General features: G+C 39.4%; 1 protein-coding gene across 1 annotated transcript in view; it reads left to right on the top strand.

Moving 5' to 3' along the window:
- Positions 1 to 8,644, top strand: part of wdr19 (WD repeat domain 19) — a 29,770-nt gene extending 21,126 nt beyond the window's left edge. Inside the window, exons 30-37 of the mRNA XM_041265274.1 lie at positions 300 to 396; positions 738 to 862; positions 1,101 to 1,182; positions 6,380 to 6,530; positions 6,725 to 6,848; positions 7,213 to 7,289; positions 7,652 to 7,769; positions 8,017 to 8,644. Coding sequence (XP_041121208.1) covers positions 300 to 396; positions 738 to 862; positions 1,101 to 1,182; positions 6,380 to 6,530; positions 6,725 to 6,848; positions 7,213 to 7,289; positions 7,652 to 7,766 — 771 coding nt within the window. The 3' untranslated portion in view covers positions 7,767 to 7,769; positions 8,017 to 8,644. The remainder of the gene's footprint in view (positions 1 to 299; positions 397 to 737; positions 863 to 1,100; positions 1,183 to 6,379; positions 6,531 to 6,724; positions 6,849 to 7,212; positions 7,290 to 7,651; positions 7,770 to 8,016) is intronic.
- The last annotated feature ends 117 nt before the right edge of the window (positions 8,645 to 8,761 follow it).

The following is an 8,761-nucleotide window of genomic DNA, read 5'->3' on the forward strand; positions in this document are numbered from 1 at the left end:
TGCTAATACAGGTCACACCAAGGTATATTTTAGTCTCTGGAGTAGTTATCACAGTTAAAAAATAATTAAAAAAAAAAAAAAAAAATACTTTAATTTCTGGGACAATTAACAAAGCCAGCTTTTTCTAGCTTATCAGTTCATCAGTTTTCCTTGCATAGGCTGATATAATGGTTCTGTTTATACTGCATACATGTTTTAGCTATGATTTTACAACTAGATTATTACTAGTATGTTCATTTCTTAAATTTATTATTGTATGTTGCTAAAATAAGTGTTTTTTAATCCATTGCTGTCTTTAGGATGCTAAGTATCTGTTCCGGTTGTACATGGCACTGAAGCAGTACAGAGAAGCAGCTAGAACAGCCATCATAATCGCTAGAGAGGAACAGTCTGCAGGTATGCTGGTTAGCAGAGGACTAGGGCTGAGAAAGCCAATACTGTCTGCCTTTGGATGCATAAGTATAGTTAACAAAAAAATAAAGAAAATAGGCCAGCATGGTTAAATGTTACACATTGGCCCGTATACACCTGATTAACATCTTTACAAACAGAGTAGATTAATAAAGTAGATTTTGCTTCTGTATAGATAGATAGATAGATAGATAGATAGATAGATAGATAGATAGATAGATAGATGCACATTGTCAGCTTTAACATACACTTTAGCCTAAAGTGCTGTATTTCAACTTTTTGAATCTCCATTATGATACAACATTTTTTTTTTTCTTTTTTTCTAGGCAACTATCGTAATGCCCATGATGTGTTGTTCAGCATGTATACTGAACTGAAAATGCAGAAGATCAAAATTCCATCTGAGATGGCAACAAACCTAATGATCCTGCACAGCTATATACTGGTCAAGGTAAAATCTTTTAAATTGGATAGTGATTGGCTAGCTTACTGTTTTTTTAATTGCAGTACTGTTTTACAGTGTCTGGTTATTATGCAAATGTTTTGCAGTCCAAATCAAAGGTCACAAGAATATTTAAATTGTGATCAGGTGATTTATAATGAATATTGGATCATTCAATTTAATAAAGTGAAGAAAAAAGTACTCATGCAATACTTTTATTAATGTGTTAATCGTTTTGTTTTCTTAGATCCATGTAAAGCGAGGTGACCATTTGAAAGGGGCACGAATGCTAATTCGAGTTTCCAACAACATTAGCAAGTTCCCTTCTCGTAAGTGTCAGAGCCCTAGAACATTCCACTGCTTCTCTTTGTGATCTTATTGATTTTTCATAAGCAAGATACACATTGGAATGAGCAGCAGTAAGATTATCTGAAACAGTCTCACAAAAGTGATTTTCATGAAACCACAAACCTTTTCAGTTATGAGGAAAACATTCTATACTGGCCAATCTGCAGAGTTGTAGGACCCGAGTCACGTTTTTCGTGACTCGGACTCAGAATCGAGTCACAGCCACAAGACTCGCACAGACTCGAACGAGATATTAACGACGAGTCCTCATACTTTTAACTAGTATTAGGGTTACTAGGAAACTGTGCACAATAAAAACCCACCCAGCAAAACATTATCCAATCACTCGTTAGCCCTGTTGTCTTTGCAGCCAATCATAGTAAGAATAATAAATTGGAAGCGAGTTAGGTTGTAGCGTAAACACACACCCCCACAAATCCAACTGCAACCGTCACAGACCAATTTTTTTTCCTCTTTTGCTCTTTTTGCAAGTTTTATAAGTAATAAATAATGTCAGAACGGAAAAAAGTCTTTATTTGGCTTTTAACGAGCCTTTCTCTTTACTACTTTAAACCATGTTCTAAGTTTTTGACGCACTGTAGAAAAACATTTCTAAAACTACATTCTTAAAAAAATTGTAGTTTGATTTTACTGAGCTCCCTGAATCTCTGGAATATAATTTATTATACAATAGAACATTAGTCACCTTAAAATTTTGAGTGTACTGAAAACAAAAATGAATGAAAAAATAATAATGATATAAGTTATAATCATACTTTTAGAGCTTCTTAATTCATATCAGAAAGTCGCTGTGTGATTAAATATTCTGTGTTTTGCTTCTATATCTCCAGTTCCCAGCACATGCCATCACTGCAACGTCAATGAATTCACCTGGCAAATTCAGTGTAAAACTAGGCACTAAAGTCTCAAATTGAAAACTGCCCACCGTCAAACAGGCAGATATATCAGACTGATATGACAGAAGGACTGATTGATAGCAAAAAGAACGACAGAATAAGTTAATACCACTTCATTTACCAAGTACAGATTATATCATGATCTGCTTTATATCATGATTGCCGTGCAGGCATAATTATTGATATAAAGCGGGTCGTAATATAAACTGGGATCTCTCATTACAAGTGCGAGTAAAAAAGAAAGGAAACTAGCAGTGAATTAAAGAGCAGTGGTTTAATACTGTACATTTAGGCGTTCTTTACATTTAAACAAATGCATATAGTTTACTACAGGACTGTCACAAAGACGGCCTGAGTGGGTGACATCAGACCAGAAACAGGAAATAAACAAAGAGAGAGGTGGAGTTTGGTGGTCTCGCTAAGCATTTAATAAATAAGCAGAACAGAAAATAAAAAGGTTGTTCAAAATACACAGGACACGGCACATTCACCAAAACAAAAGAGACAAACAAAACGGACTATACAGACAAACACGGTGAGCTGATTTAACTATTATTATTATTATTATTATTATTATTATTATTATTATTATTATTATTATTATTTATTATTATTATTATTATTATTATTACCTCCGTCTCCAATCCCGTTCTCCACTCACCGAACACACAACACAAAATACACACGGGCGGGCACTTTGCCACATATACCCCCCCTTGTGCAAAGCACACATGGCCTCAATGGCCACCTCCTCCCTTAAAATCCCCAAAGTCTCGCTCAGAGTCCTGGGCCATAACAGGAACTTTAAGGGGTTGATGGGTGGCAATGTTGCCAGTAGCCAGGCTGCTATTAGGCCATGCTGTCAGCAGACATGCTGACAGTGGGGTGAATCTCTCCTCTCACTGTACCACTGGCAGCGGAAATGCTGCCAATGGTGCGGTTGTCAGCAGACATGCTGACAGCTCCCAGACTGACTCCTTCAGCCGGGGCAAGTCCAGCAGCGGTAAAGCTGCTGGGGTTGGTGGTCTCCAGACCTCTATAAAGGAAACCACCTGCTGCGGGGGAAGTTGGTCTCCTTTATAGCCAGTAACTCCCTCTGGGAGGACTCCAGCCCCCAGAACTCCTGCAGCGAAATTGCTGCGGGGAAGGGTGGTCCCCTGACCTCTCCCCCCTTTTTCGTAGCTGGGAGCTCCCTCTGGTGGGGCTCCGGCCACACTGACCCCTGCAGCCAAGCAGTTCCAGTGACCCCAGTCGATGCGGAGAGGCAGGCATGCTTGGGCGAAGTGAGGCAGGCATGCTTGGGCGAAGCGAGGCAGGGTGTCAGGACAAGCTGGGGTGCGGGCGTTGGCCCTCTTCTTGGCCACTGCGGCCGGGCGGTTCTTCCCCGTGCTTCCCTCAGCAGCCTATGCAAGGGCTGCTGAAGACCGCCAGCATCTGTTCCTGGTCTTTCTGGTGCAGGTTGAGGCAGCTCCTGCTCCTCTCCCCCTGATGGTGATGGAGGCAGAGGCAGCTCCAGCTCCTCTCCTCGTGATGGTGGGGGAAGTGATACCAGCAGGCATTCATCCTCTGCTGGTGGGGGAAGTGATACCAGCAGGCATTTATCCTCTGCTGGTGGGGGAAGTGATACCAGCAGGCATTCATCCTCTGCTGGTGGAAAGGGGCCTAGCAGGCATTCACCCTCTACTGGTGGATGGGGACCCAGCAGGCATTCACCCTCTGCTGGTGGACGTGGCGTAGGCAGAGGCAGCTCCTGCTGCTCTTCTCCTGCCGGTGGAGGTGGCGGAGGCAGAGGCAGCTCCTGCTGCTCTTCTCCTGCCGGTGGAGGTGGCGGAGGCATGTAGTCTCCTGCCGGTGAAGGTGGCGGAGGCAGAGGCAGCGTGTAGCCTCCTGGCGACGGAGGTGGGAGCGGCATGTAGTCTCCTGGCGACGGAGGTGGGAGCGGCGTGTAGCCTACCCTTGTTTCAGGGGACTGGTCGGCTCTCCCTCTCTTGCAGGGGACTGGTGCGGCTCTCACTCTCTTGCAGGGGACTGGTGCGGTTCTCCCTCTCGGGGTGAAACCAGCAGGCATTCTTCCTCTGCTGGTGGTCGTGGAAACAGCAGTCCCTCGGGCTTTGGACTCCCGCAGTCCCCCCGTCTGGGTGCTGGATGCTCACAGTCCCCCCGTCTGGGCACTGGACGCTCACGGTCCCCCCCGTCTGGACGCTGGACACTCACGGTCCCCCCGTTCTTCACCTCTATCCTCCTTCCATCCCATATTTATTTATTTATTTATTTATTTGTAATCCTTTTTTTTTTTTTTTTTTTTTTCCCCTCAAAAACTGCGGTTTCTGCTCTGGTCCACATCTAGGCGGCGCTGGTAATCCCATTTCTGACACCATGTGTCACAAAGACGGCTTGAGTGGGTGACTTCAGACCATAAACAGGAAATAAACAAAGAGAGAGGTGGAGTTTGGTGGAGCTGAGCGATTGGTCTCACTCAGCATTTAATAAATAAACAGAACAGAAAATAAAAAGGTTGTAACAAACAAAAAACACAGGACACGGCACATTCACCAAAACAAGAGAGACAAACAAAATGGACTATACAGACAAACACTGTGAGCTGATTTAACAATTATTCTTATTCTTATTATTACCTCCATCTCCAATCCTGTTCTCCACTCACCGAACACACAACACAAAATACACACAGGGGCGAGCACTTTGCCACAAGGACAAATACATTTTGTATCATTAACTGGAACAAAACAGTTTGTGTCATTATCTAAAAAAGGCATGAAGTGTTGACTGATCAATTAGGCATTGCACTTGGTAGTTGTTTTTCTTTTTTTTCCAAAAAGGGGAAATACGTTAATATAATATGTTTTTGTGTAAAAAAGAAAAGATAAAAAATACATTATCTGAAATCAAATGACCTGAAACACAATCTTGTAAATGCATCATTGTATTAGAGACAATAAAAGTGCATATGCAATGACAGTAAAACACAACGTGTCTGTTTTGCAAAACAAAATAATACTAAATGTACTATTTAAGAACACATTACATAGAGTATATATACAGTTCCTGCAATGTCTAAATGAAATGGCATATTTTACCCAAATTGAAGTCACAGTAGATGCTATAGTCAGAGGTTAAAGTAACTTTAATATCTTACCAGTGTAGTGTTATTTTCAGGTGCACGTTAAAAATGGTGCTCGCGCATACCTAAACAACTTCCACTAAGAAAACAGGGAAGCGCCCATTCAAGTCTGGTACATTATGCTGTTTTCGGTCTTTTACATCTTTTTAAATTTAATTTATCATATTGTTCAGTATTTTACATCTTTTTTTCATGCAATTTATTATATTTTTTCACCATTAAGAAAATAGTATGCAAATATTTATCATATGCAATACATTGGATCTTGTACATTTTTTTTTTTTACTTGTTCAACTTTGCGGTGTACTTCTCGTAAATTGTTTTTGGCACCCATCAGATCGCAATTGATTGCACGTGTACCAAAATCTGACAGTGTTACACTTTTCTGGCACTACACAGTCAAGTTTTGGTACGCGTACCACTTTATAACACTATACCAGCTCTATAGTCCAGAGTCATCAAAGTGAAAAACAACGTCCACAAATTTAAAATTGAACTTGAAGCTTATCTATAAACTTGAGGTACATTCAAACAGTATTCCAATTGCAATTCCAAAAGAAAAGAAGGTGATGACAGACAAGTTGGAAAAGGCATGCAAATAGAATAATCTAGCTAAAAATAAATAAATCAAAATCTTTTTTGTTTTTGTATTTTTATATATTTATTTGTGCTTTTTTCCTGTGGGATGTCAGACAGCGTCCGTTAGGTAAACTGTTCCCCCATTACTACCACTAGTTTAATGAAAATTGATTTCAGTTTGTTTCAGGGACTTGTGACTCGGACTTGGACTCAAATGATAGTAACTCGGACTCAACTACAACTGTGCCATTCTATAACTAGTCTGAAAAGAAACCATTGTAGTCTCAGTACTTAAAGGAATGAGCTATACGTATTAAGAGGAGACAGACCAAAGACAGAGAATAGGAGACATGTCTTTATACATAGAGTGGTTAGTTACGGAATGGGTTACCTAGCCATTAAATTGTATGCTGAATAATGGGATCCTTTTAAGATCTGCCTTTTTGAGATCAACTATCTGCTAGGAAGCACAAGCACTGATGAGCCAAATATTGTTCCTGTTGTTCATAAATATTCATATGTTCTTATTTCTCTTTCCAGATATTGTTCCCATCCTGACTTCCTCAGTTATTGAGTGTCACAGAGCAGGTCTCAAAAACTCTGCATTCAGCTTTGCAGCTATGCTTATGAGGCCTGAATACAGAAATAAAATAGACTTGAAGTACAAAAAAAAGATTGAAGCCATGGTTAGGTGAGAAGAATGAAGCACTTTGACATTTTAAGCCCTGATTTGTTCAAATTGCAGTAAACTAACAATTCATTAACAATTTGTGGTTATTTTGTATTATACAATGCCCTAGTTACTTCTTTCTATAAGGAAGACAGTCAACAGTATCCTCTGATATTCTCTTGATTTCTATGTACATGTATTTTTTCCTTTTGCAGACGTCCCGACACCTCAGAACTGGAGGAAGAAACAAAGCCATGTCCTTATTGTGCCTTTCAGCTGCCAGAGTGTGAGCTGCTCTGTCCAGGCTGCAAGAACAATCTCCCACACTGCATTGCAACTGTGAGTATACTGAAGCGCTGAAACCTTTACAATGGCTCCACTTTTCTATTCCAATTAAGTTTCAGACAGGAGAGTTTTTGAAACACGAGATTTATAACAAAAAAAAAAACCTTATTCACTAAAACATCTTAAAGAGTGATCCTGGGTGACATTTTCTTTTTAAATCTCTGTCCATCCCCTTTATATTTTGTGTTACTGTCACCATTCATGATTAACTACAATGTTTTTGCCCAGCAGGTCGTCTTGACGCTTCCATTAGGGTGTTAGGTCACTGCTTATCAGTATGGTATCTCTCAGTTCTTAAACACAGTAACAGAATTGCTATGGAGCACATTGCTGTTGTAGTAAACTTTATATTCCTCAGGGTCGTCACATGGTTAAAGAGGACTGGACAGTTTGCCCACATTGTGACTTTCCTGCGCTCTACTCAGAATTCAAAATGTGAGTATAGTGCTGATTTTAAATATTTTAAGTGCTTGTACACCTGATTTGTCAGAGGGGACACTAAATAAAAACACAGTAGGGAGTCTGGTTACTCAGACATACAGTACAGACAGAACAGTATCTGAAGCTGGATATCACCTAAGGAGTCTATTGTTTGGTTACACAGACCCTGATTAGCACTAATCTTAGACTGCCTGGTGTTTTATTGGGTAAGGTAGTCTGTAAAACGACCCCTTTATATCGAACCGTAACCGTAAATCCTGCAGTGTTATTTAAAAAAGAATACAGTTGTAAACTGAAGACATCAAAAATAATTACACCTTTGCCATATTCTAATCCATTTGTATTTTTCTACCCAGTTTACTGGAGACTGAGACAGTGTGCCCCATGTGCTCAGAGAGCCTCAGTGCAAATCAGCTGAAGAAAATCACAGATTGTACACCGTATCTGAAACCAGACGAAGTGGATCAGTAATGGGTATTTCCTGTGCATTGTGTGTGAATAGCTGACAGGATATTCTTTTATTATATGTATGGAAGGGTTTGGTAAGGATTTTTTAACTGATGTTTGAATAGGGCTTCTGAGATATTTCATTATTTTCCTAATATTAAAAGAAAACAGATAATCACATTACAGGGTGTACAAAATATATGCCATTTGTTTTAGAGACAAAAAGATTGCTATCTTGTTATTCAATAACTTTTACGTTTTAATTTTTTCACAGGAACTGAAAGTGAATTTGAGGTTAATCTGCTCAAAGGAAGGCTGGAGTCTCTTCTATGACAATCAAAACATTCCATTATTGTAGTCAGGCTACTATTATCTGTAAATAGTATTTCATAATAAAGCATTTTTTTTAGTAGTAAAATATATACTGAATTCTTATTGCTTTTAAAATTAAATGGATCATTCCATGGTAATTTAATGTATGTTCTTATCCTCACTTCTTTTTATAAAAAAAAAAAAAACCCAACGGCTATAAAAGTAACTGCAACATAGAACATCTCCTAAAGGAACACCCTTGTGCTGAAACAGATTTTTTTTTTCCCATTGTAAATTCTGATACAGTACTGTTTTAACCTGATAACTCATTATCAAACTTAAATTCAAATCGTTTATTCAATCTTTTCAAATGTGACTTGAGGCACACTGGTTGGTTTATGCAATCTTTCCAGAACCACCGTCATTTAATATTGCCTCATTTTGTATTCTGATTTCCACGAGTGGACCTCAACACTATAAAATGGCATGGTGTTTCTCTTGCTAAAAAAGGTTGGACATTGTTTGAGCTCTTGAAATAAACCTGTATCAGACACAAGTCACCAAGCAATTTGGTGTGTTCCGTTCTGGTGAGTTGCATCACCATTCTGTTAAATAATTTTGTGCATGTATTCATAATTAATCTAGAGCTGCTGCTGCATTTTTTTAAGATATGTAGGGATGTTGTGTTAATTTAGCTTGACAGTTAC

The sequence above is a fragment of the Polyodon spathula genome, chromosome 1, assembly GCF_017654505.1.
Source record: "Polyodon spathula isolate WHYD16114869_AA chromosome 1, ASM1765450v1, whole genome shotgun sequence".
NCBI lineage: Eukaryota > Metazoa > Chordata > Actinopteri > Acipenseriformes > Polyodontidae > Polyodon > Polyodon spathula.